The sequence below is a fragment of the Psittacula echo genome, assembly GCF_963264785.1.
Source record: "Psittacula echo genome assembly, chromosome: 7".
In the NCBI taxonomy this organism is placed as follows: domain Eukaryota; kingdom Metazoa; phylum Chordata; class Aves; order Psittaciformes; family Psittacidae; genus Psittacula; species Psittacula echo.
Window position 1 is genome coordinate 17253716 of NC_137740.1, and position 27838 is coordinate 17281553.

General features: G+C 46.3%; 2 protein-coding genes across 14 annotated transcripts in view; one reads left to right on the forward strand and one right to left on the reverse strand.

Moving 5' to 3' along the window:
- Positions 1-8830, forward strand: part of HDLBP (high density lipoprotein binding protein) — a 40989-nt gene extending 32159 nt beyond the window's left edge. For all 11 annotated transcript variants that reach the window (XM_080624085.1, XM_080624092.1, XM_080624094.1 and 8 more), the window contains 9 exons: positions 79-217; positions 966-1120; positions 1750-1854; positions 2552-2686; positions 3209-3352; positions 3533-3718; positions 5113-5229; positions 5686-5814; positions 6470-8830. In XM_080624085.1, coding sequence (XP_080480211.1) covers positions 79-217; positions 966-1120; positions 1750-1854; positions 2552-2686; positions 3209-3352; positions 3533-3718; positions 5113-5229; positions 5686-5814; positions 6470-6556 — 1197 coding nt within the window. In that variant the 3' untranslated portion in view covers positions 6557-8830. The remainder of the gene's footprint in view (positions 1-78; positions 218-965; positions 1121-1749; positions 1855-2551; positions 2687-3208; positions 3353-3532; positions 3719-5112; positions 5230-5685; positions 5815-6469) is intronic.
- An 870-nt stretch (positions 8831-9700) lies between these two features.
- On the reverse strand, positions 9701-27178 carry PPP1R7 (protein phosphatase 1 regulatory subunit 7). Of its 3 annotated transcripts, none has more exons than XM_080623667.1 (11): positions 27101-27178; positions 26307-26384; positions 26017-26139; positions 20301-20356; positions 19440-19505; positions 18647-18777; positions 17722-17884; positions 14449-14565; positions 13382-13486; positions 12363-12449; positions 9701-10096 (listed from the first exon to the last, which is right to left on the reverse strand). In XM_080623667.1, the coding sequence occupies exons 2-11, from the start codon at positions 26347-26349 to the stop codon at positions 9920-9922; spliced, it is 1068 nt and encodes a 355-aa protein (XP_080479793.1). In that variant the 5' UTR covers positions 26350-26384; positions 27101-27178; the 3' UTR covers positions 9701-9919. The 3 variants fall into 3 exon arrangements, with proteins under 3 accessions (XP_080479793.1, XP_080479794.1, XP_080479795.1); XM_080623669.1 differs by having other exon boundaries at positions 10017-10134; XM_080623668.1 differs by lacking the exon at positions 26307-26384 and having other exon boundaries at positions 27101-27152.
- Positions 27179-27838: the final 660 nt, after the last annotated feature.

Genomic DNA, 27838 nt, shown 5'->3' on the forward strand with positions numbered 1-27838 from the left:
ATTTCACCATGCACCAGCATCCTGTTTTCTGGTGTGAAAGAGGCGGCATTGCAATAGAGCAACTCTTCTTTCTCACAGGAAGCCCAAGTGACAATCGAATGCACCATCCCACAGAAGTTCCACCGCTCCATTATGGGCCCCAAAGGATCCCGAATCCAGCAGATCACCCGGGACTATGCTGTCCAGATCAAATTCCCTGACAGGGAGGAGAACCCAGGTATACCCATGGACACATGTTTGCATGGTAGCTGGTGTGATCACATGAATGCAGTGCCTACACTCTGCATCAGGGAAGGTGTTCTACTTAAAATCTGTGGAGAACTGACCTCAAGTGTTCCCCATAGTGTCCTTGAATTTGGGCTTAGCACCAACCTTGCCCTTTCGGGAAGAGAGGACAGTTCTGGGAGGTAAAACTGCAAACCTGAGTGTTCTGAATGTATTCTCACTGCAGAGCACAGGGACCTATCCCAACAAAAAGGGCTCTACAGGCTTACCAAGGTCTCTGAGCTCGTGCCCTCATTGCTGGAGGTACTGAACTTCAGCACAGCTGGAGCCTGTTGGATACTCTGGCCTAGTGCTAGCCATCCTGCTGCAATATCCAGTGCTGTGCTGTTGAACTTCCCTGTTGGGGAAGAAACTGCCAGCATTACTTGTTGCTTCTGTTAACGTAGGAGTGCAGCTTCTGCTTCCATAGTGCAACTGCAGGTCCTTTCTGTGCAGGCAAAAGCAGTATCAGTGCTGTGCAGAGAGGTGTGAAGCAGACTGTCTCAGTGAATGTTTTTGTTCTGCTCATTCCAGGCTAAGCCATGGCAAGCTGCCTGTGCTAGGAGTGACCTGCTCCATAGTAGTCTATAGTGTCAGATCTTTGGTGGCAAAGCCCAGTCAGAGCCTGAGGATCTAGAGAGCGAGATAACGAGCAAAGAGGGGCCTCTGTGCATTTAATGTGAGACTTTCTATGTTTCCAGCCCCAGTTGCAGAGCCAGCCATGCAGGAGAATGGTGAGGAAGGTGGGGAAGGCAAGGATGGGAAGGATGCAGATCCCAGCTCTCCAAAGAAGTGTGATATCATCATCATCTCTGGCCGCAGGGAAAAGTGTGAGGCAGCAAAGGAGGCGCTGCAGGTATGTGGCTTTCAAAGCCTCTTAGCCCTGTAATGTATTGATGTCCTGATGCAAGAAGATCACTGCAGATTTAGTGGTGGTAATAAAAGTGACACAATCACAGTTGCAGTCCAGGTGGTCACTGATGCTGACTACAGAGGTGGTCTGTACTGCACAAGGGAAGTTCTCTGCTTTGTGATTTAGCCTGGCAGCTTGAATCACTGTGCCTGACCTTGCAGTTGCTAGAGCCTATAGGCAGTCCTACTTTTTTTATGCCATAAAAGCGTGACAGACTTGTTTTGTGGAGCACAGCTGGAAAGAGGAGTCTGAAGCTGAATCATTCTAGCTTTAGCAGACCTTGCCATGCTGCTTTAGTGATGATTTCAAAGTCTCTGCTAGATGGAAGCCAAGGATATGAAAACAGCCTGTCCCCAGAGGCAGGGTTTAAGATTGCTTGTTTGGAAAAAATGCTTTCAGCACCCAACAGGTCATGTTGGTGTTTGCAGCTGTTCTCTCTTCCTGTAAAGTTTGTATCCTTACTACAAGGGAATATAACTCAGTGCAGCAACACGTTCTTTTGGGCAAGTATATGGCAACCTGAAAGACAAGAGAAATATTTCAGCTGGTAAACTGTGCTCCACTCTCTGCAGGCTCTTGTTCCTGTCACCATTGAGGTGGAGGTTCCCTTTGATCTTCACCGTTATATCATTGGCCAGAAGGGAACTGGGATCCGCAAAATGATGGATGAGTTTGAAGTAAGTAGTTGCCCTTCCTCTGATCTCCTCCGTCCTGAAGAAACTGCAAGTGACCATGTTTGGGGTGGTGGCAGTCATTTGCGACATACTCAGGACTGTTGTGGCTTGACCATGGAATACAGGCTCTGTAATAAGAAAATGAGACCTGCGTGATTTAGTCACTGGCTCTGAAGCTCAGTAGATTTTGTGCTGAAGCTGTACGATTAGTGTTGATGCCATGAGTGCTGCATAACGTGTTTGGTGCCTACAGGGATTTCTCACCAGTGTGAGAGTTGTTTTCCTCCTAAGCCGTAGGAAACAGCTCTGCTGTGCCTGCCCATTTGGGAAAATTCTCATAAGCCCACAGGGACTCTTGGGGCTGATGCAGGTTGGCTGCAGACAGCCCTATTGACCATGTGTTTGTTTCCTAGCCTCTCCAGGCTGGCACAGGCGCTGCTAGGGGCTGAAGCCCTAGAGCAAAGCAATCTGATAATGGCTGAAGAAACAGTGTTCTATTCAAAGAACATCTAGATGCAGTACCAGACAACTGCTTGAGACAGGTGGTTAGTCCAGATGACTTCCAGAGGTCTCTTCCAACCTCAGCATTCTGTGATTCTGTGGTTTAGGCTATCTGGGTGGGAGCTGGTCTCTGTGATACCAACCTGCAGTGACAGGCATCACAAGTGATACAAAATGATAATTGCTTCTTGTTACTCAGGTGAACATCCAGGTCCCTGCTCCTGAGCTGCAGTCGGATATCATCACCATCACTGGGCTGTCTACCAATCTGGACCGTGCCAAGGCGGGGCTGCTGGAAAGAGTGAAAGAGCTCCAGGCTGAACAAGAGGATCGGGTAAGGCCTGTGCCTGTCCTGTCAGGTGAAGGCCTCGTCTTTTCAAAGTACCCTTAGGTGCTGTGTGCATGTGGAGTGCCCATCAGTGTGTTACCCAAAAGTAACTCACTTTACATGAACTGACAGGAGAGTTCTCAGATTTTACTTTAGGTAACTTTAGACTGTCCAGGGCTTTATCACTTCATGTGCTTTCAGGACTCTGCAGGATGGGAACCTCACTGTGCTAGGGATCTCTCTGTACCTATTATCACTGTATCCTTATTACAGCTCTGAAGTGAGGGTTGAGTTGGATGGTTGTTTGCTACTTGTAGTTTCCTGCTGAACTTGGTGAAAGTACAAGGCCCCAGCATATGTATGTCTTGGGTCCTCTTCTATAGCCACGTATACTCAAGCATGACCCTGCAGAATCTGTTCTGTGCATCTCAGAAGCCAGAAGGAAATGCTGCGATGTAGATGGACATCACTGGACCAGCCATGATGTGTTTCCTGCTGTTGTATCTCACGCTGCTTCTTTTGTTGCAGGCCTTGCGAAGCTTCAAGCTGACAGTCACTGTGGATCCCAAGTATCACCCTAAAATCATTGGGCGGAAGGGAGCAGTGATCACCCAAATACGCACAGAGCATGAGGTCAACATCCAGTTTCCTGACAAGGATGATGAAAGCCAGGTGAGAGGTCATAAGATGTGCAAGGGAGTGCTGGTTGTCACTGAGCATAGGAAGCACAGCATCTTCTTTAGGGCTCTAAATTCCCAGCACTGGCTCTGGATAAGGTGGAGGGGTAAATCAGGGAGAAAAGTTGCTCGGCTGCTTATGAGCCTGGTTGCACACACACTTCCCTGTTACCAGGCCCAAGACCAGATCACCATCACTGGCTACGAGAAGAATGCCGAGGCTGCCCGGGATGCAATCATGAAGATAGTTGGTGAGCTGGAGCAGATGGTGTCTGAGGATGTGACCCTGGACCATCGTGTTCATGCACGCATCATTGGTGCTCGTGGTAAAGCCATCCGCAAAATCATGGATGAGTTCAAGGTGAGCACTGGGGCAATGCCACACAGGTTGGGCTGGGCCTGAGTGGCCAGTGTGCTAAGAGCTTGGTATCAGCTTGATGCTAGGGCTTGAATTCTGGAACATGAGGCTCGTATCCTTTGTGGTCTTTATGTCTTGTGCCTGTTGAGCACTTTGAGCTGGAACAGGCACAAAAGAAACGTCAGTGCTGTCCTGCTTACCTCCACCTCTGTCACCACAAGCATGTGAGGAGAATCTGTGGGCCAGGGCACCCTGGTATGCCCAAGGCAGCTGGGCTACCTGGATACCACACCCAGACACCAGCTGAACCGTTCCCACGCAACCTCAGCTCTGAGTGATCTTTCTTCTGGGAGCCACACAGGGAAGAGGCTGAGCTCTTCCTGTCTTGCTGGAACACAGGCAGAAGAGGAACCTGGAAGTGCTTCCTTGGTGTTCCGGGTTAGCCCAGCAAACGTCATTGAGGTCTGCCCCTTTGTGCAGCCCTTTTCATGGGTTTCTTGCAGACAGGGTCCCCAGGTGGCCTTCAAAGGGAGGAGGTGGGTATGTCAGCTACTCTTGAGTACTCAAAGTGAACAGCTAGGCCTGTTGCTGGGGAGCTCTGGGAGGAGTCTGCACCCAGACCCTCTCCAGTGGAGCTTAACTCAAGGAAATACTCCGGATTTCTTTACCTCTCCAGGCCGCTGTTGATGCTCTTGAGTTTGGGAATCTTGACACACTCTCAGCGCTCCAGATGTGGCAGTCAGCTGGCTTGGGAAGGGCAGAGACCTTTGCCCCTGACAGCGTGTGGCAGTAGCAGTGAGCTTTACTACAGGGCAAGTAGTGAGTGTGAATCCAAAGTGATGATGCTTTTGGAGACTTGCATCTTGGCTAGACTCAGTTTGGCTTTCCTGCACACATCTGGAAGGCAAGCTGTGAGAAAACTTGGTGGCTGTGTATGTGGTACACTAAGCCAGCTCCATAAAGCGATTGTCAGCCAGGATTACTCTGACGGTGGAGGAGACAGAAAGCTTATTGTGTTTCATGCTAATGGCTTGATGATGAAAATGCTTACAGCAGTGTGAGGACACTGTCTGGAAATGCAAACTCTCGTGCCTCTGCTGCAAGTGCTGCACAGAAAGCAGTGGTCCTCTGGGCAGTGAGAACAGATGAAGCTTCTGGAAAATGGGTCATTACTGCAGACTGTCTTCTGCCTTCCGTCATGGGGAAACTGGACAGGCTTCAGGGATAGGTATATCCCAGTGTACTCTCCAGCATGTGAATTGTAGAAGTCCTAAAGAGACTTGTGGCAGTGAACAGATCATGGCTTTTATCTTCTGAGAATCTAATGATGAGGGTTGCGGGGAGTCTGGATTTTCAGATGTGCAGATGCAAGTCCCGTCCTGTTCCTTGTGTTGCAGGTGGATATTCGCTTTCCCCAGAGCGGAGCTCCTGACCCCAATTGTGTGACTGTGACAGGACTCCCTGAGAATGTGGAAGAAGCTATCGATCACATCCTGAATTTGGAGGAAGAATATGTAAGTGTTCAACAAATATGTGCAGGGGCTTAGAAGGGAGTTCCTCTGCCTTAGAGGTGGATGTCTGAAATGTCTGTATGTGGTATTTTCTGCCACTGCATTAAAGAACTTAAGCCCTGTGCAAGTGGCAGTCCTCTGCAACTGTCCCTCAGAATAACTGTGTGCAGAGCCCAGGCTGTGCTCTGTGAAGCAATGCAAGGACTGGTTCTGATGTCCAGGAGAGGATAGTGAATGAGAATGCTGGGGCACCAGCAGGATGTCCATATGCTTGTCTCGCTGCAGCTTGCATCAATTAGTTGTTGGTGGCCCTTGGACTAGTGCAGAAACACTGTTTGGTCATTGTAGAACAGACTGGTGACCTTGGACAGGTTGCAGCATGGTCAGGTGGTAAGAGGGAGGCATGTTATACCAGGAACTATCAGGATCCTCCCCTCTGACTGGGCTGTGTCATTACAGCTTGCAGATGTGGTGGACAATGAGGCAATGCAGGTGTATATGAAGCCTTCTTCACATGAAGAGTCCAAGACCCCATCCAAGGGCTTTGTGGTGAGAGATGCCCCTTGGGCTACCGTCAACAATGAAAAGGTGAGTGCTGCTGCTTCTACAAGCCTGGGGACACAGGGTCCTCTCTGCCGAGGACTTACTCTGAGGTCTGGCCCTCTTCTCTTGGTTGGGGAAACAGAGCGTTCCTTCCTCCTTTGGTGGCAGAGAAAGCAGTGGCCTTTGCAAGGTGAGAGCAGGCTGGTTATGCCTGTCCAGCTTCCAGAGCACTGCTGTCTCTTGCAAATGTCTTACCCACACTGACTTATCCCACTGTGGAGCTGCTGGAGAATGGGGGTTCCTTACCAGAAAGTGTCCTGCCAGGTTGTGGTGTTTCTAGAGGCAGGGCCCTGGAACTTCTGCCTCTTCTCCTGCAGCACAGAGCCAGCTCCACCTTTGCAGCTGTGTTCTGGCTGGGAGCAGTGATCTGGGACATGTGGCAGCTCTGTCTCCAGCTGTCCAAGTGCTCCTGCAGGACGGGCCTGACCCTGCTCCAGTGACTGAGTTGCTGAGGTTGGACTCTCAGAGTCCTTAATGTGCCTTGCTCCTATCTGCACCCTCCTAGATGTCATCTCTAGATGGCTTGACCACCCAGCCTGGGCAGTCCTAAGGACTCATGGGACGTCAGAAATGCTGCTGAGCTCCGTGCAGGTTTGTAGCAGGGCAGGAGCTTAACTTGTTCCCTTTTTGTTTGCTCTAGGCCCCTGATATGAGCAGTTCTGAAGACTTCCCCAGCTTTGGGGCTCAAGTGGCCCCCAAGACTCTTCCCTGGGGACCCAAACGATAATGACCTGGAAGCAGAACCTCCTCCAGCCCGCTGACCTGACACTAACCTGCCACAAATACTTCCTGTCTGAAATCTGACCCAGCGGCTGGAGCACAAGTCAATTGCCCCAAGAGGTCTCCTAATGGTGTCTGGAGTGCTAGACCCCATCCTGCTCCCCTCAGCTATCACCGTGGCTAGGACCCACCCTCATCTCTTGATGGATATTCTTTCCCCCTTTGGAACAAGACTTCACTGAGATTCAAACACTAAATGTGTGTGGTTTTGTTAGAAACTTCATAATCGACTCAAAATGGCTAAGATTCGCAGCTTCCCAAGAGCAATCTGCTCTCTTGAGCATGTCTTACTAGGCATTCTCGCCTTCATTAGGAGACCTCCTTTACTGTGGCTAGGAATCTACTTCCTGTCTCATGACCTCAGGAAATAAATTTCCTTGACTTTCTAAAGCCAAAACGTTTGCCCTCTTTCCTTTGTGTTTATCCCAGGCCTTACCTTACCTTTGTAGAGTGCAATCAACTTTTTTTCCTTTTAACTGCCAAAAAGTCATTTAATGCTGATAGCTGACTGTGGGGAGAGCTTAAAGTAATCTAAAAGGTCAGAAACTTGCTTTTTAAAGGAGCAAAGCCTTCAGTAGGTTGTAGAAGCAGCAGAGATGGAAGGGACCAGAGCAACATTATGGCTACTCTGGTCAGGTAAACACCTCGGAGCACAGCACCAAGCACAGCCCCCACCTGCACGCTTGACAAGTCTTCCAGTGCGTGATGACAGACCCCGCTCCTAGTTCCTGTGTGCCCACATTCACCCTTCCCAACAGCCCACAGTGGGAGCAGGCAGGTGATCCAGCACATGACAGTATTGCCAGATGGGACAGATTTGGGTTGGCCAAGGATGCTGCAGTGGTATGGCCCAGGAGGAGCTGGTGGGAAGCACGGCCTTGGGAAGCTGTAGTTCTCTACTAGCACTGCAGGATCTAGGCACGAGCGGTAGAAACACCTATTACTGTTGCCTTCTTTCTACCTCAAAAGTCAGTACGATGGTGGCCTCTGTGTAAGTGGGTGAGCAGCTATTCCAGTTCTTGCCCTTGCATCCAGAGCAGAAGCATGGAGGAGGAGCAACAGGAGCCTTTTTTCTTTGAGGGGCAGAGGGAGCTCTGCTGGGTGGAGGCTGAGTGTGGTGATGATGAGGGAGGCTGTGAATGGAGAGAACTGTAGGACTGCTCGCTGAGCTAGAACAGGGCTTGGCCCCAAGGCTGTAGGTGCAGCCTTGCCCCAGCCCTGGGCTGCAGAGGTTGTGAGCCAGGCTTCTGCTCTGATGGCACTGGGGGGCTGATGGTGTGTTGAGCCCTCCCTAAGGCCTCCATCATATGGGGGGTAGAGGGTGATCCATGCTCTGTACTCTGTGCCGCTTGTGCCTAGGTCCTACCACGGCTTGCGTGAAGAGGGGTGCTGTGTCCAAGCTCCTCCAGCCAGGAAGAGGGTGGCTTTGAGGAGGGAGGCAGGGAGTATGGGGTTTCTGTTCCCTCTTTCCCCTGCCTCAGTCCTACAGAGTTGTGGTCTGAGCCATTCCTCTATCCCAGCTGCTTCAGCCTTGGCCAAGCAGGAGTCCCTTAGCCTCTCCTCTCTAGAGCTGCTTACAGAGCCAGAGATCCAAAACTGGCAAGCTGAGACGAGCATTCTTGCCTTTCCCTCTATCTGGCGGGCTTGACATGCCGACGCTTCTTTCCATGCCAGCTCTTCTTGGAAGAGGCTGCTATGCAGAAGTTGAACCAAAATCTCACAGTGCTCTCCTTAGGTTTGAGACATGATTGAAGCTGACCTTGGCCTGATGCAGGGCACTTGGCTGCCTAGGGTGGCCTTGGCTCCAGCACAGGAGACACAGGGTGGGTCAGACAGAACTAGGGTGACACCCTCCCATCTCCATCTGTCAGAAAATGGTTATTACCCCTGTAGCTTAGGTTTGTCCTACGTCACCAAGCCTATCACCCCCCTCTCCCTCTTTAAGGCCCCTCACCAGTTGCACAGCTAGGCTTGAGTTACATTTGGGGCACCACCATCTGAGTTCATGCCCCATAGCCTGACCCTCCACTCTAAAGAAGGTCATGAAGTGATTGTACCTAATACTGTCCCCCCACCACCCTCCTTCCGCAGCAGACTGTGGCATGTGTCCATTTCTTCTCTTTGACGTCTTCCATATTGTACATTTCCATAGCAATGATCCCTTGGCCTTAACTTTGGAATTTGGAGACTATATGCAAACATGTAAAAAGGCTCATGAGTATGGATGACACTGGAATTTTATAAATTCTAAAATAAAACCTGAAACAGCTCAGAGTGTCATGGGTATTATTTCCGTGGTGGGTTTTGATCCAAGGCAGCCCTTCCTTGGCTGGTTCGAAGAGTTTGGTTTGCACACGTCAACCTCTGCTGCAGCGATGCCCTTGCTGAGGTGGGGCTCATGCAGCAGGCAGCTGGGTAAAGAGGCGGAGGTGACAGCAGCAGAGCCCTGCACCTGCTCAGTCACGGGCTGCGGGCAGTCATGGATCAAACTGGGCACCCAGATGGATCTCCACCCAGGGGTGAGCAGGGAGGAGAGGGGCCACCACTGCAGGACTGGGAGGGACAGTCTGAGAGATGGCAGCAGCAGCTACACCATCTCCTAGCCCTTTCCTGCAGGGAGTGAGCAGCCCTTCTCTCTGTAGCACCCATGGGCTACTTGGAGTGAAAGCTCCTGTAGCTCCTGCCTCTCCTCACCAGCTTTCTCTCTCCCAGTGCTCCAGCCCTCCCCACCCTGAGTGAGGCCTGTCCCTCCCCAACTCCAGGTACTCACAAAACAGCCCGTCGACCACCAGCAGCAGTTGGCCCATCACCCAGGGTGTCTGCTCCACCAGGACCACCCCACCTCCTCCTTGGTGGAAAGGAGCTTGTGCCACCAGCACTTCAGCCTCCTGGGGAGATGAGGGTCCAGGTCCTCACCTAAGCGCCCTGCAACACACTCGAATCCTGAAGCCCCATATGCTGTGCAGGCTGATGATCTACTTCCCCACTGTGATGACTCCCACAGAGTCAACCAAAGTCAGTAAGTGGCTCCAGTGCTCCAGTGTGTTGCAATCTTTCTTGGCCATAAATAATAGACACAAGCACAAGGAAGTCTCTTGTGTTAAGATTTAATAATTATTATTATAACAACAACATTTCAAAAACAATGAGTGCATTGTACACAAGATCTGGTATTCAGTGCTTTTGCTGGACCATTTGCTCTGCGAGTGTCAGTGTACTTAAGACCTGGGGAGTGAGTGGTAAGTGGATAAAAAACCCAGCTGGGACATTGCTGCAAGGAGGGCAGGAGAGAGATTGGGCAGCAGGAGGCTCAGAATCGAACAAAGGTGGCATCGATCTGCCGGACAGTGGGGAGGGTCAGCATGATCTTGCGCCGGTACTGGGGGTCCTTCTGCAGGGGGTTTCGCTCCAGATAGACGGTTTCCAAGTTCTTTGCTCCCTTCAGCTCATCCAGGTCACTCCAGCTCTCGACCAGATTATCATTCATCTGCAGAGCACACACAGCCACCCTCACACACACAGGCACTGCCAAAGTAAGCATGGTGAGCAGGAAACTACCCACAGCAGTGCTGGGAAAGCCCTAGCAGGACACTGAGACAGTCTGTAGAGTGTCCCAGCCCATACACTGTTCATTTAAGGGTTGGAAATCTTTGTTAAATGTTTCTTCTACTGTAACATCTATTATTACTTTCATGACTTCCCAGGAAACATTAAAAAAGGTCCCAAACTGTGTGAAAAGTGACATTTTCCCCTCTCCTCTTCTCCACATAACCTGCTCCTGTACACCAGAGAAAGCACAGAGCTCTCCTGTTCAGGCTCTCCTCCGCTCAGCCTGGGAGCTGCCTCAGTGGTGGCACTGCAAAGGAATTCCCATGCAAAGGAATGAATGCTTCACCTGGCTGGGCAAGAAAGCCAAGTGTGCAAGGTGGCAATGTGCTGTCCAACCTAGAGACTTCAGCCACCCATTGCTTTTGGATACAGAGGCACTCACTACACCACCACCACCTTTAAAAATAGTAATATATACATTATATAAAGAATCAATGTATTTGCCCTGGTACCCCTCAACAACTGTAGTTCCTTGCACTGGGCATCCCCAGTAAAGTGGGAAATTTGTGCCCCATTTCAGGATCATAGAATCACAGAATAGTTAGGGTTGGAAAGGACCTTAAGATCATCTAGTTCCAACCCCCCTGCCATGGGCAGGGACACCTCACACTAAACCATGTCACCCAAGGCTCTGTCCAACCTGGCCTTGAACACCGCCAAGGATGGAGCATTCACAACCTCCCTGGGCAACCCATTCCAGTGCCTCACCACCCTCACAGGAAAGAATTTCTTCCTTATATCCAATCTAAACTTCCCTTGTTTTAAGTTTTCACTCATTACCCCTTGTCCTATCACTACAGTCCCTAATGAAGAGTCCCTCTCCAGCATCCTTATAGGCCCCCTTCAGATACTGGAAGGCTGCTATGAGGTCTCCACTCAGCCTTCTCTTCTCCAGGCTGAACAGCCCCAACTTTCTCAGCCTGTCTTCATACGGGAGGTGCTCGATTCCCCTGATCATCCTCATGGCCCTCCTCTGAACTTGTTCCAACAGTTCCATGTCCTTTTTATGTTGAGGACACCAGAACTGCACACAATACTCCAAGTGAGGTGTCACGAGAGCAGAGTAGAGGGGCAGGATCACCTCCTTCAACCTGCTGGTCACGCTCCTCTTGATGCAGCCCAGGATACATTTGGCTTTCTGGGCTGCGAGCGCACACTGCCGGCTCATGTTCATTTTCTCATCAACCAAAACCCCCAGGTCCTTCTCCACAGGGCTGCTCTGAATCTCTTCTCTTTGCTGCATGGCAGATAAGCGCTCCATTTTCTCCAGCTGCGTCCCACTAGCTAGTTCAGTGAAAGAAAATTGCTTCTTCATGGGAACTGCCAGTGTTCCATCTGAAGAAGGCTTTGTAGTTAACACCCTGGTCTAAGATCCTGAAGAAAACCTGCTAGATCTTTCCTTTTGCTACAGCTCATCACAACATTACCTGAGCCAGGTCACTGGACCTTCAGATGTGTTAGTCCCTCCACTGCGAAGGTGGTGCTGGGAAACTGTCAGGAGATTCCCAGAGTCTCTAGGATTTGAAATTCTACTTCCTTAAGGTGTTAAAGGACTTTATGTTTCAGGAGGGGGTTCTCTGCATATTTCCTGACCTGACTTATGAATGACAAAGGGCTTACCTATTTAGGGTGTCAGAAAGAAACAGAAGCAACCCTGAACAGTTATCTACCTCACAGGAATGGAAGTAAGAGGACAGTTTTGTTTTCTTCATAATGATATATGAACATATGAACTCTCCTCTAAACAGGTACCGTGATCTACTGCACTGGTGAGACAATATCAGCTTGCCCCCCTTACACTGTCATGTTCACTTAAGGAAAGATGAGATCTGCAAAAATAGGACACAGTAGGGCTGTTTCATAATCATCACACGTGTGAAGGCAGGGGCTATCTCCTAGGTACAGACAGGCTCCTTAACACTAAGCAAAGCCCTGCAAGGAAGTTTTTAAGCTCAACTCTTTCCCCTGAGGAAACCATCACTTACTCTGTCCATGCAGACTGTCAAGACCTTAAAGCTGATCACCAGAACAGGAAGAATTTACTCCAAGACACAAAAGTACACACAATCCTCCCACTACTCCCTACCAGAAGGGATTCTTTCACCACTGAAGACATTTCAGGAACAACTCCAGGTTGTGCTTACCCAGAATTCCTGCAGCTCTGTTAGGTGACTGACATTTTCAATCTTCTTGATTCTGTTGGCTGCAATGTCCAGCATTGTGAGTTTGTTCTAAACAAAGAAACACAAAAACATTAGACTGAGCTTTCTTTCATCTTCTCTGCCTCAGTTTTTCCAGGCCCAGAGCTGGAAATCCCAGAAGCAGACACTTTGTTGCCAGCCTCTTGCATGCAGCACAGGAACTCTCACTGCCTAAACATAGCAAGGAAGACTGTTTTAATTCAGCTGGGTTACTGACCTCCCAGTCCCTCTGGAAAAAATGAAAGCAATCACTGGCCAGATGGCAACTGCCAGCTGAGGACTCCTAAAAAGTGAGCTTTCCTTGCAGTACGTTAAGAGAAACCCATTAAAAATCAGCTCTTAAGTGTCTTCTTGAGCAGCAGAGTTGAAAAACTTTCGGCAGGAGGAAAATCAAGTTCTAGAAGTTTTATGTTTTCCTGCCTTGCCAGCCAACTAAGTTCCAGACTGTCTCTGCTTTCTCACAATGCCATCTACTGTCAGGCAAGAATGAAAACACTACAGGCTTCTGTGAAATCCATCCTATCCAGACATCTAGAAATGTATGTTTACATGAAGCCACAAGCCACGACTTATCTCTCTTAGTCCCAGCTCCCGTTGCTGTCACACTGAGGCTTCCTCCTTGGGTATCTACAACCTGCTGTCTGGAAGGCTGCAGTAGAGACAGCCAGCTGTGGCCATCAGTCTCTCCACTTCTGAAGATCAGCCAGGCTACTGCATTAATCACATCTTGTGTTTCCCCTCCCCAGGTCATGAAAACACACCTACTCTAGAAGCTCTGGAGAAGCTTCACCCATGCAAGATAATTTAACAAATACTTAGATCTTTGTGGTCTTTTGAAGAGACTGAGAACCCCACATACAACTGGGGAAGCTGAGGAACAAAAGCTTCCAGACAAACACAGCCACTAACAGGAGCAGCTTGGGGCAACAGTCCTGTCCCACACTTAGTAAGAGCCTGCTCACATTGTTCTCTAGTCCCTCGATGACTTCAATGCCATTGTGGCTGAGGTACAGCTCACGCAGATTCACCAAGCTCTGCAGCCCCTCTATCTTGGTCAGACGGTTATTCTGAAAGAGAAATGACAGCTTAAGTCCACTCTAAACAAACCAAACCCCAGGGGAGTTACTGAAGAAAAAGCATGTATTTCATATATTCATCCATCTGATGTATTGATGGGCAGGGGAAATAGTCTGCTTGGGTCCACACTGATCTCATGAGCTCAGCTTGTTCCATCAAGCCAAGGCGTTTAAGTTTAGAAGAATCAGACTCTGAACTTCCCATCAAAAGTTGTAGCCTGAAAGTTTTCCATTTGGTGTCTTTGGACAGGCCTAGGTCTTAATAGCATTAATTTTTTAAGTCTTTTCAATGGAAAGGTCAGAACAGGAGTTACAACACTTCAATCCCAATACACTCCACAGAAGATAATTCTTTACATCCTATAGAATGACGATGCGTACAGGTATTACAACATGTAGTGAGCATGCCTGTCTCACCAACAGCTATAAGAGGTACCAGAATACACCACCATTGTCATGTGGACAAGAAGGTGACTCAGTGACATAAATTTGTTGAGTGTCTTTTATTCCACCTTTTCAAAAGAAAGAAACTTCCCATCAGCTAGTTAAGGCCAGATTTCATTAAGCACAGGCTTGTTCACGTTTCTTCCCTCTTCAGGAAGAGGTTAGTGACACTGAGCCCTTATAACAACTTCCCGGGCATAACTCATTTGATGTTATTGTAACGTATTAGGAAACTGTATTTCAGGAAGGAAATGGGGGATAACATAAATTTCCCGTCTTTCTTGCATAAAAATCAAGTATTTGTTTTATCATTTTATCAGTGCCTGCCAATTTCATTTAGTATGTAAAAATGAGAAAAGTTAGCACAAAAAAATATCACACGTTGTTCCAGTACAAGAGTTTGACTCAAACACTGAAACCTGCTGATTCAGAAGAGCTTACCATAAATTACAAGGCTGTTCATATAACCAAGGCTGTTCAAACATAACAGTACAAAGTAGAACTAATACCTGTATACTGAGCACAGTTAAGTTTGTTAGTGCATCCAAGTTCTGGAGCTTGGTGATTTTATTCTTTCCAAGGAACAGACTATCAAGATTAGCCAAGGCGTCGATGTTTTCAATTACCTGCAAAATGACCAAAGGACACAGCGTTATTGCTGTGATGCAGAACTCCAACCTGTAGATGTGGTTGGCATTTTCTAGCCTTAATCCACGGAGCTGCATTCCTGGGAAACGCAAACTTGTCAATTCCACAACACAAAGCATGCACAAGGTAGGGCCTCCCTTGTGACCCAAGAATAAGTGCAGGACTGCGCAGCAACACTGAACCTCAGCCCATGTGACAACTGGCTTGTGGCACTGCAATTCAACACAGCAACGGCTATGTCACTCTGCCCCAGCTGTTGCCTCTGCTGCCCAGGCAGCAAGAGCAGAGAATGGAAAGGCTCAGGGAGCACTGAAAATGACATTCCCTGTGCCACAAGGTACATTCTGGGCAGGAGACACTCATTTGTGAAGGAAGAAAAATCTGTCGCTAGTGAATGGAAAGAGAATCTGGGAGGAGAAAACACAATTTGCAAATGCCCACCGGTGACCACATAAAACAGAGACAAGCTCTTCAGCTTATGTGCACAACAGCTGTCATGAGCAGGGTTAAGAGTCTCATGGGTGTATGTGTTCATATATTTAACTACTGACTATATATTCTTGCTACTGACAGAACATACACAGACCAATTAAAGTGATGTATGTGTTTTAAATGTACATGCTACTGGCAGAACATACATGCTATACCAGTTTAAGTCCTGAGCTCAACCTTCAGTGGGAGAAAGTAAGGATCTCTGTGAGCCATCAAGAATTCTTTATTTACAAAGGCACCAGAAAGCATGAAGAGAAGAGAGAAAAAAGGGCAAGAAAAGGGGAAAAGCGTGGGCTTAAAAAGAGGCTCCTTTAAACTGAAGAAAAGAGAGGATTTGGGTGCTCAGTACCTTGTGACACCTCAGCTTTTCCACATCCTTTTTGTCTGGCAGTTTCAGAGACTAGTAGTGCTGGTAAGACAGGCTACAGAGTCCTACCACACCTTAGGTTACTGTGTGTTTGTGTGTGTGCATATTTACCTGCACATGTATAAAGGAACAGGAAGATGGACACAAACACACACACTATGAATTCAGAGATACCTTCTGGAAAGGAAAGCAGCTTTTCAACCTCTATCCCGCAACTGCCACCAGATTCAACATAAGATGTTTATCAGCTCAGATTTGGATTCACCCTCCTTCTAGCCTGTGGACTTACCCCTGTTTTGACTTTGCAAGAAAATGATAGATTTGCTGCTCATTGGTAGCTCCCCCAGCCACGAGGAGGAAATACTTGTGATTCTTGAGGATACTGAGAAGATATAGTCAGGGGAATAAAACGGTCCTTAAAACTATAAAAAAGCCACAGGTAAGTGAGAGTATGAAACAGATGGACATGAGGAGAAAAAAGATCTAAGGAGCAAATAAGTAAGTGCTTGCCTTATAGTTGCCTCAGTCCAAGTCTGGAAAAAAGCATGAAATGTGTCAGCTCAAGCATGAAGTTCTGCCTCCCCACCATTCATACAAAAGGAACAGAACTGCAAGTGCTTAGGAAGTCATGACTGACCCACTTCAAAAGGTTAGAGTGTGCAGCAAAATGACTAAGACAGCATTACTGCAGAAGCTTTAATGCACAGGGGATGAGTATATGAGGCACCTCAAAGCCAAGAACGCTACCTGAACAGAGTCCATAGGCTTTTACCCTAAAGAGTAAGGAGATGCCTACTTGTAAAGCACAAAGCAAGGCCATCCTCCCAACAGAAAGCTATTAAAAGAGTTCTAGGCACCCCAATTACCATGAGATGTATTTCTTCATGCCTAGCCTAGACACAGGTTACCCACTCCAATAAAGCCATTAGCAGCATAGAGCAGAGCTGTTTGAAGAAGCCAGAAGAGAATTAGCAGATAAACAGAAAAACACTGCTAAAAATTAAGTAATTTAAGAAGCTTACCAATTCCACAATACAAGCATATGTATTTTACCCAACAGTGATAATTTTGGGGCTCTGGGTTGTTTTGTTAATATGCTCGGGCTCAGTGCTGAGAAAACACACAAAATAAATGTAACCTAATTGCTTAAAAGATATTCTTTGGCTTGACAATATTAATGGCAATGTACCACCTAAGTATCAATTCAGAAATCTAGCTGATTTGTTTCTTTTTGCAGAAGGTAGTGATGCTTAGATATGGAAGACAGCACACTCTTGCTTAACCCAGCTTTTGAGGTGTAAGGATCAGTGTGCTCAGCCTACAGCTGAATAAAGGAAAGTGCCTCTCTCTAAATCATGTTTCCCCTACCTATGTAAATTCCAAGGTTCCTGATCACTCACCTGATCTGGCTGATGCTCTCACACTCTAGATTTATTCCCCTAAGTAACTTAATTTACAAAATAGAATTTGTTTTTGATGGAAAATAATTCAGTCCAATTTACCTTTAGGAGCAAAATAAAAATTTTCCAATTCATAAAAGCAGCATACATTTCTGCCTTCAAAGGCTGTTATAATAGCTGAAATTTCCTTTTCCAGAAAGAGAAGTGTGCTTGCACAAGGCTTGAAATAGAGAGGACAAACAGTTCTTTCCCTAATTTGCTCTTTCAGCCTAACAAGTAATTTTTCAGATACTGTAAATGAGGAGCACCAACTTACACAATTTTCAGACTGAAATGCACTCATCTGTTAGAAATATTATCTAAAGTGTACAGAATTGGAAAAAGCTTCTAAAAATCAATAGTTTACTTTGCACGTGGCTAGTCTTTTGTGTCTTCTCTTTCACCAGTTCTCTTACAAACTGGGCAAAACACAGGGAAGCACACCTTAAGGAAGGACAGACTACTCGGAACTGCTTCCTTCCCCTTAAGTGGAATAGATTTTAAATAACCTACACCGAAAAAGTCACAAATTTTACAATGCAGAAGTACTCTGTAGCAGAAGGAAACCATCACCTGCAAAAGGCAACACACAGGGGGTGCATGAGCTTGCTAAAGAGAGAAATCAATAAAATAGTACTTTAGTAGCCAGGCACTCCATGCACACATGATTAAAGCACAGAGCATGCACAGCAATAAGCAATTACACATTAAATGACTGGAATAATAACAAGAACAGAACTGCAAGTGTAAGTCAATGAAGTGCACTTTCAGAAAACGTTAACCCCAAGCCAAAGAGCTCAGAACTCTCCAGCTTACATCTTGCAGAGCAAGCCTACCCGAATTCGATTGGATCCCAACTCTAACATCTGCAGCATCTGCAAGTTGCTCAAATTCTCAATTTTGCTGATTTTGTTGTTGACAAGGAAGAGTTTTTTAAGTTGGCTAAATTGATCAAGTCCTTCAATGTGTCGCAGAACGTTAAAGGAGATGTCCAGGACCCTGAGGTAAAACAAAACAAAGGTCACTTCAGTCCATCAGGCGCAGATGACTCTGGAAGAGACACCTGTAAATTGGTGGAGAGCCTCACTATCTGCAGAGATCAGACTCTACTAGGTCTTAAGGCTACAGTCATAAGTGTTACTTATTTTTATTGGAGATGGCAACAAATATAACTTTCAAGATATTTCTATAGTGTGTCAGGGAAAAAGGATAACCTGTCACATGCAGAAGACAGCCATTGTTTCGCCCAGCCGTGAAGTACCACTGTGGGAGGAAGCCAATCTTCGGTACTGAATATTCCCTGGGAAAGATACATGCCTACATGATCTGCCTTTTACAGGACAGTATCAAGGCCTTCCCTAAGCATGAAACTGTGAGAGCACTACTCCTTCCCTAACACCCACCATAAGAAGTCCTAATCTCACCTGAAATCTCTTGTCAGGAATAAAAACCTGTTATACCAAGCTCTCGCTGCCAAGAGCAAGGGGTGCCTGAGTGCTTCCACACCTGCACAGAAGCTGCAAACTGCCTTACACAGCACGTGTTTCATTTCCAGCTGACTGTCCCTGGTGAGCTTCAGGTTAATGAAACTAGTTGACTGCACAGGTTACATGTTAATGGATAACAGACATTACCCTTCACAGCACCCAAATGAATCATGAGCAAGGCCTGTGTGATAAATACTGGAATAAGTGCAGCATGAGTAACTCAGTGCACAGCAAACCACCCTCAAACTAATCCTAGTGATTCCCCTGGACTCACTCAAGTTCCACCAGAGACTCCAAGTTCTCAATCTTCCGAATTTGATTGTCATAGAGATCCAGTTCCCGCAAGGTCTGCAATTGCTCCAGGTTCTCAATGCGCTTAATCAAATTCTGACGGAGACACAGAGTCTAATAGATGGAGAAAAGTTTGAAAACAAACAGGAAAATGGATATTAATGGCATTCTGACAATAAAGTGGTTTGGATTCTTTTTCTCCATAAAGTTCTGTTGGGTTTTGGTTTGGGGATTTTTTGGTGGTGTTGTGTTTTGTGGGGGGCTTTTTTGTGTGGGTGGGATTTTTTTGGTTGTTGGTGGTTGTTTTTTTAAATAGAATCTTTTCTTCTTTCATTCCAACTCTACAGAAGGAAATCTTTTTACCACACAGATGGTCAGACACTCTAACAAGACCTCAGAGAGACTATGTAATCTCCTTCCTTGGAAATACTCAAGAACTTGGCTGGAGAAGGCCTTAAGCAACATGCTCTAACTGAACTTGCTTTGAGCAGGGCTTTACTAGAGCCCTCCAGAGGTCCTTTTTAATCTATATTATTCTGTGTTAAGCTTGCTGTACATGTACAGAATGTATTCCTTAGGATAAACCCTGATGTGTTGTTTCTCACTCACAAAACCAACTTGTAAAACCCCAGGATTTTTATTACTTGACAAATGGATAAACACTATCTCCTTCAGTTAAACCTGAAGTGAACCCATCAGGATCTCAACCTATATCTGCCCTCTTATAGGTCATTCTCGAATTCCAAGAGGCATTCTCTATTCCTTAAGACTGATACCTTCACTTTCTTGAGCACCTCAAATCCTTCAATCTTCCCAATTCGGAAATGATTCAAGTCAACATCCTAAAAGAGAAATGGAAGGATTCAGCAGTTGTTTTAAAACACTTTTCAAAGACCAACCTGGTACTTTGTTCTAAGGAAAATGACAGACTTACAAAATGTGTAACACATTAAAACTTCCCTTCAAAAAGCTAGTGAGAACTGGTCTGGCACCAACCCCAGGGGAAACAGGTGGCCTAAGCCTGTCAAATGAAAACACAGTATCTGTGAAAAGGCAACAGCCCTTTCCTGAGTCTGAGCATTGTTTTGCCAAAATCAGAAATCTTTTGCAGTAATTTCTGAGTTTACTGAGACAGACAAATTCTGCTGCCTAGCATGAGTGAAGTGTTGCATAACATTCTCTTACCCACTTTGCTAGGGCTGAACTGGAACACACCTCGCTATTTTCAGTTCCAGGCATCAGATTAACAGGAATCACTGATAGTTCAAATAGCCTGGTCATTCTGTGAATGTTAACTCTGCACTGGCAATCAGCCCATGCACTTTACATCCATGCTGTCCCATCCCAGATGTTCCAGTTTTGCAGGTCAGTTAATTAAAGAGAAATAGAGCACTTCACCCCACCCACACTTAAAAACTCTGCAGCTAACTGGCTCATGAGGCTGTCAATGCCAAGACACAAAGCTGGTTAAGTATCTGTGCCAATTACAAATCATGGGTCTGACAGCAGCAATCAGCTCACTGGTAGCCAGCACCTTCGGAAGAATTAGATCTTTTAACTGGGTTTCAATACTTGCCTTTGCCTAGACCTTTTCTTCCTGCTGTATAAAGCCCGTAAGGACAAAAATCTGCCTTTACCTCAGCTTCTGGGTCCAGGCTAATTGTTTCCATGTCCACTGGTGTCTCTGCTTCTTCTGCAGGAAAAGCAAATACATTATGAATTTCTACCTGACAGCTAAAGGCAAGATAACAATGGTTAACATCTAGAGAGGCAAAGGGAACAAATGCTCCTCAGAAGATGCACAGTTCAGATACTCTGTTGCATTAAAAATATTCTTCACCTATTTGGCTTTCATGGTGACAGCTAAACACCAAGCTCTCTTAACAGAAGTTTTGCCTAAATGCAAAAGATATGCCTGTGTGGCTGCTGGATAATGTTGCCTGAAGGCTGGGCAGGATTCCTTTTCTTTACACTTATGGACATCATCCCTCTGATATACACCTCCCAAAGTGTTTGTGCTCCTCTGATAACCTAAAACATGGCCAAGGACTCTTAACTGTCTAGTGACAGTGCCAGGAAGGAACAAGCATTTCAGCAACCCCACCCTTATCATTTCTTTCCTAATTACTGTCAGCTTTTCTCAATGTTGTGCACACACCTGCATGGATTTTTTTCAGTGGTGTTCCCATGGATCAATACTGGGTCAGTCTTATTCAAGTTGCTATTCAACAACCTGGATTAAGGGCTAGACTGTACCTTCAGCAAGTCTGTTGATGATACAAAGCTGGGTGAGTGGCTGATATACCTCAAGGCTGTGCTGCCATCCAGCAGGACCTTGATAAGCTGGAGAACTGGGCAGGGAGAAACCTAATGAGGTTCAACAAGGGCAAGAGTAGGGTCCTTGTCGTGGTTTAAGCCAGTCGGCAAGTCAGCCACACAGTTTCTACTACATCCCCCCCCCCCCCGGGAGGGATGGGGAGGAGAATCGAAAGAATGTAACTCCCACGGGTTGAGATAAAAACAGTCCAGTAACTAAGGTATAACACAAATCACTACTGCTGCCACCAATAATAATAATAAGAGAAATAACAAGGGAAGAGAATATGATACCACCCGCCGGAAATGAGCCCAACAGAGAAGAGGACGTGCCCTTCCGGGTAACTCCTAGTTACATCCCTGGGCATAACATGCTGTGGTATGGAATACCTCTTTGGCTAGTTTGGATCAGGTGTCCTGTCCCTGCTTCCTCCCGGCTTCTCCTCCTCCCTGGCCGAGCATGAGACTCACAAAGTCCTTGGTCAGGGTAAACATTCTGACCAGCAACTGAAAACATCGGCTTTATCAGTATTATTCCCAGGCCGAAAGTCAAAACCATAGCATTGCACCAGCTACTAAGAAGGAGAAAAACTGACTGCTGCTGCTGAACCCAGGACAGTCCTGCACCTGGAGAGGAAGAACCCCAAGTGCCAGTACAGGCTGGGGGCTGGCCTACCAGACAGCAGTTAAGCTGAGAGGGACCTGGGAGTATTGGTAGATGGTAAGGTGACTATGAGCCAGCAGTGTGCCCTTGTGGCCTGGAGGCACAGGAGTGTCCAAGGTGCACTGGGAGGAGTATGGCCAGCAGGTCAAGGGAGGTGATCCTCCTCTTCTACTCAACCCTGGTGAAGCCACATATGGAGTACTGCGTCCAGTTCTGGGCTCCTCAGTACAAGAAAGACAAGGAGCTACTGGAGACAGTCCAGCAGAGAGTCACAAAGATGATCAGGGGTCTGAAGCATCTTTCTTATGAGGAGAGATTGTGGGAGCTGCGCTTTTTCAGTCTAGAGAAGATGAGACTGAGAGGGGATCTCATTAATGCATATAAATATCTCAACGGCAGGTGCCAGGAGGATGGTGCCAGACTCTTTTCAGTGGTGCCCAAGAAGGGCACAGGACAAGGAGCAACGGCAATAAACTAAAACACAAGAAGTTTCACCTCCACTTGAGGAAGAACTTTATGTTGAGGGTGGCAGAGCACTGGAACAGGCTGCCCAGGGACACTGTGCAGTCTCCCTCTCTGGAGACATTAAAAACCCGCCTGGACATGTTTCTGTGTAACCTGCCTTGGCAGACTAGATGATCTCCAGAGGTCCCTTCCAGCCCTAATAATTCTGTGATTCTGTGGATCTCCCTTCTTTTGTTTGACTGAACTCACTAATATGCTAGAAAAACACTACCACGCTGCATATTTTTTCTTGGAAAATGTGTTTATAGCTCTGGAAGACAACCCAACGTTTGCTATGCTTGCACAGCACAAGAAGGAGTGAAGTTTACTGGATAAATTTATGCTGAATAATTCATGCCTGATTCCCATTTTTGTTGAAGGCAGAGTGCTAGTTGCATCAACTTCCAAAGAAAGTCTAATTTGACTTTGCAAAACAGACATACAATGTGCAACCTCTTTCCTCTTCTGTGTTTAGCTTCAGTACCAAAAAAATAAAAAACTTTAATTAGTCACATCCCAAAGGCTTTGCATTAACTCCTGCACTACCACATGCAAGCTAATTCCATTAACCCAGAAGAAATCACTGTTTTTATAGTCCAGCATGGTTACAGCATCCTTGTAAACGCCAAATGCCCCCTATACTTCACAAGTGTTTACCTACTGATGCTTGGCTCATTAAGTAGTACTGTAAGGATGAACAGTACAAGCATTATAGTTTTTAATACTGCCATCAAATGCCAAGGTTTTGATAGCTCCACGCACCATCATTTACCTTGCTGTATCTGGGCTACTCCTCAGACATTCAAATAGGAAAGAGAACTAACTGAACTGACTCACAAAGTTACAACTGAAAAGCAATCCTCTGTCCTTCATTTTTAATATTCTTTATAGCATAAATTAGTAGGAAGCATAAATGGTATCCTGGGGACGCAAAATGAGCCGGTAGGTTTGGTGACATTTAATTGTGGTATAGAAATGCCACCAAAACTGACATGCATGCATACATACATACATACATACATCTGTCAGCATTTTAGCAGTGGACAACACTTGGATTTTCTTATTTTTCTTCCAGATGAGGAGCTGTGCACTTCAGCAGGGCAGTGGGATACCCTATCCTGCTGCTAAGGCTGCATCTATTTGACCTATTTCTAGGGTGCAAAGGCCACCAGCACAAAGTGCTGCAAGCCGAACAAGTACCTAGCTGAACTTACAGCCAACAGGAACATGGTCCAAGTCTGGAACAACAGTTATTTCAGATATCACATAAAACCCAAAACTGTTCTCCTTGTACTAAGCTGTACTAGTAGTTAGTGCTTAAGGTGAACGAATTTCTCCTTTTGAGACTTTAAAGTTGTCAAACAGTAAAGCCAGCCATGCACTCTGTAAATAAAAAAATAAATTCTTCTTTCAAAGAATAACTCAGGTAAAAAAAACTTTGGTCTTGTTTGGCTGGTAGAAAAATTATGAGTTCCATCACAGCAGCCACTACAGACCACTTCATACATATGAAGCTTCGGCAATGTGTTAAATACTTTGTTCTGGGATCTGTCAAAGGGTAGATCCTCCTATTTTTTGCCATATGGCTTTAAGCAACCAGTGCTGGTAGAGCCAGCCTGAGGAAAAAAGGCACTCAAGTCCAAAGGTGCAAAACCACATCACACAGGATATGTGTATCAAATTCACTGAAATAAAAGCATGAAAAACTGGAGGCATTCATGTAACAAGGCTAACTGTCAAAGTTTATGTACTGTGTATAAAACACTCTCCCACATAGCAGTCTAAGTGATGGGTATACATCATGATGTGGTAACACTGATAAATCAGTATCAGCATGGAAATGTTACATTTTCTCTCAAAGAAGAGAAACAAAAATGGTTCTACCCAATTTACAGTCCTATCAATTGTCAACCAACGTTTTATTTATGAACTAAGTGGACACAGAACACTCTAAACTGACCATTTTACCACCACTTTACAAGCAGAACTGCAATTTCACTTGCATGCAGTAACATGAACAGTGCTTCAGTTCACTTTTTAATGCAGCAGGTTTCTCAAGGGGGAATAAAATGTTGCTGTGGCAGTGAAGTTACGCCAGTGAATTCCTGTGTAACCCACGCCTGCAGGCTGCACAGCTTTGCAGATGTAGGAAAAAAAGACGACATTCAGGAAACCCAGATTCCGCAGTATAGAGCAGTAGTTACTGAGTTACGTAAGTTCACAGTACCACAAGCATTTAGAGCAACTAAAAGCCTAACTACACTTCTTAACTGCATATGCATGAAACATATTATAAATAGCCAAGTTATAAGCTTTCTGAGCAGAGGCACTATTCCTCAGAGAATCAGATGAATGATGAAGTTGAAATTTCAGCTGCTGTAGCTCTTTCTATTTCTGACTTTCTGTGAAGAATGTAGAAAACTCTTCAGTTTCCATTCAAACAAGAAACTCAAAAGCTGGCACGGAAGCTAATGCAAATGTTCCAAAATTATCCCTCTGCTTGGTTTCTGCCCTAGAAGTTTTCAGAATTCTAACACTTTGGAAGAAGTAGTAACTATATGGTGTTTATATTAAGTAATGTCAGTGTAATTCAGCACCAAATCTGAATGTGTTTTTCTTGCTTTCACTGGAATAACAGTGCATCACTTGAGGTATATTCTCCAGTATTGCAATTTCTGGGGGAGCAGCATAAAAATATATAACCTCAAACTCACAGCCAAATTCTGTCAGCTGAACAAATACTCAGTGTTGTGCATGCAAAGGAAAACTGTGATTGATTTGCATGGTTGTGTTAATCATATAGTACCTGAGATGTACAATTTGCAAGGTGAGCTCTGAATACTTTTACAGTCATCACCACAGCCTGTTGTAATTAATATATAAGGTTGCGGGGATTTATTTGCTATTACCAATGAGTTTGACCTACACAGAATTTGTTTAGATTCGTTTAGATTCTAACAGCCAAGGTGAAGATTAGGAGAGAAATGCAGTAGGTGCATAGTCAAAAAAAGACTGAAATTTGCTGCAGGAAGTTTGCTGCATTATTTCACTTCCATTTCCACAACAATAATAATCACATGAACGTCTCTATAAAAAGGATGCTATTATATCTCAGATTGTTAGCTAGCACCAAAAGCCCAGGTCATATTGCCATACATCTTCAGAAATGGATCTGCTCTGACAGATTCTATACAAGCTACTGTAAAGGAAACCTTTCCATCAAACATGCATAGGCTTAAAAGTCTGTCAGCATTTCTACCCAATGCTCTAATCCAAGCAATAAAAACAATAGCAAAAGTTAAAAGTCAAGAGGATTCAAAAAGATGCAATTTTGATACGTCTTAGAATTTTTAAATCTAAGAAATAAAAACTGACAGCTTCCCTCAATCTATATAGAAATAGGAGTCTCCGCCTTCCAAAGCAATCTGGCAACTTTTTAGGCAAAACAACCTACATACACTAAAGCAAAATTATGAAAAGCTGCTTATATTAATTTTTAATAAACATTTACAGAATCTTTACACAGAAAGTTACTATGTTTCCACAAAAAAAAAAAAAAAAAGCATGAGTAAAGGTGTTTCGCATTTTGATATTGAAGATCTCAAAAAGAAACACAGATGGATAAGTAAATCAGAAAACACCAGAGGCCTAATATCAGTGGCTCCATACAAAGAAGGCAGCTTTATTTTAGCAATAACACCACCATTTATTTATTTTTAAGAAGATCGTCTAAGGCAAGTTCATGTTACTAACTCACATCAATACTACCATCACACAGCCACAAGAAACACAGAACACTGAAACACACATGCAACTGGACACACTGGTAAGAACACTTCCTAAGGTGACCGTTTATGTTGTCAAGGTACCTGTGGAGTTCTCTCCATTCTGCTCATCTCTCAGGCTCTGCTGACTGAGGTCTGTCACTAAGCGAACTGCTTGCTTCTTCCCTTCTTCGTCTCCTGACTCCTCTGATTCAATCCGTTTATCAACTGTGTGAGATACATAATAGCAAAATTAGGCTATTTGCAGCAGTGGGGTAGGGGGAAGAAGTAGCAAGCAGATACAATAACCAAGATTCACATAAACCACTATGCAGTTAGTAGAAGTCCTAGGTTAACTAAACGAAAGGTTTAGTCTTAAATAAAAGGCCTCTTACCCCTTGTTTCTACTTTGATTTTGGATGCACTTTTTCCTCCCATCACATCTTCCTAAAACCAACAATCTGGGAAGAAGACTGGAGGAAAAAGGAAATTTCTTAGATCAATGAAGTGCAATTCCAAAGACTACTGAGATGGAATTAGAACTATTACATTTTTAAAGCTTTTAGGAAAAAAAAAAAAAAATCAGTATCATGTACAATAGTACCAATGACACAAAGAAGTGAAGACAAAAAAATTAAAAAAAGATATAAAACCCTGTAGATAAAAGCAACCGTCTCCCTTGCACAACTTGCAAGCTCCCTTCACCATTTACCCAGCCACATCTCTAGTGGCTACACTGGTCCTGGGGACCTGAAGTCCCTTGTTGCTCCTCATCCCCCCCCCCCCATTTATTCTGATTTCATGGGCGACTGAGGAAAAGCAACACCTGGGGATTTCTTCCTGATTATTTTTCACATCAGTCATCTCCACAAACCCACGTCTTCCACATCTCGCGCGCGGAGCCGCCGGGGAGGAGTGGTGCCTCACGGAAGGCACCACTCCATGCCCCAGGTAACACACATATACAGCGGATAACGGCTGGGGCGGCCGTCCCGGGTCGGCGGCCAACCACAGCCCCGTCCCCCCGAACAAGCCACTCTCGGGGTGGACACTCAATGGCTGCCTGGGCGCGGAGGGCCCCATCCCGCGCAGCTGGCAGCCGCCCCGCAGAGCAGAGTTGCCCGAGCAGTGAGCCGTCCCAACTTCCTCAGCTGCCGCGACCATGCTGGCCCGAGAGGGCTCTCCTCACCCTCCATCATCTCCTGCGGTACCTCTGCGCTCCCCGCCGCCATATTGCTTCTCCTCCCACCACCCCCTTCCGGAAACCGCCTCAAGCGTCGTCACAGCCAATCAGAGCCCGCCGCTGGTGGCTGGCCGCAGCCAATCACCTCTGCGGTTAGCGCGCCCTGGGGGCGGGGCAGCGCAGCGGTTCGCTTGCTTGCCCTCGCGACCGTTTGGAAGTTGTATGTGTCCATAGGTAGGGCGGGCACTGCGGGGTGTCGTTGCAAGGCTTGAGAACTGGCTCACCTTCAACCGGCACCTCGGGCTTGAGTTGCTTTCGGCCTTATCGCTCTGCCTACTAATTCTTTGGAGTATAGCTGTCATCCTGTGGAGGCGCCTTCCGCATGCGGCTTTCTAAGCCCCGGAGCGGGGGGCCCAGAGCTGCCCTGGGTCGGTGTCTCGCAGCGGGATGCGTGGTGGTGGCGGCGGTAAGGGAAGGAGAGAGCCGCAAAGTCCGTGACTCAGAGTCAGTTTTGCTTTCTCCCGCGCTAGCCTCCCATTGGTTCCCTTCCTTGCCGCTCTTCCCCTGCCTTCGCTTATTGGTCGTCGCGGCTGCCCAGTCCCGCCCCCTACTTCCTCGCGCCCTCCGGCTGTCTGGTGACCGCCTGAGGGGTGATGACCGCCGGGCTGGGGCTCGGGCTCGGGCAGGCGGGAGACGGGCTGGCAGTGCTGCAGGCGCTGACCCAAACCTGGAATTGCTTTCCAA

Bases quoted from the DNA above. Each gene is read 5' to 3' on its own strand.
- PPP1R7 (XM_080623667.1), bottom strand. From the start codon at position 26,349: ATGGGAGGAAAAAGTGCATCCAAAATCAAAGTAGAAACAAGGG. The intron at 17,885-18,646 runs GTGAGTCCAGGG...GTTTTACCTCAG, and splicing joins GAGTCTCTGGTGGAACTTGA to GGTCCTGGACATCTCCTTTA. The intron at 12,450-13,381 runs GTGAGCAGGCTC...TTCTTTGTTTAG, and splicing joins TCGAGGGACTAGAGAACAAT to AACAAACTCACAATGCTGGA.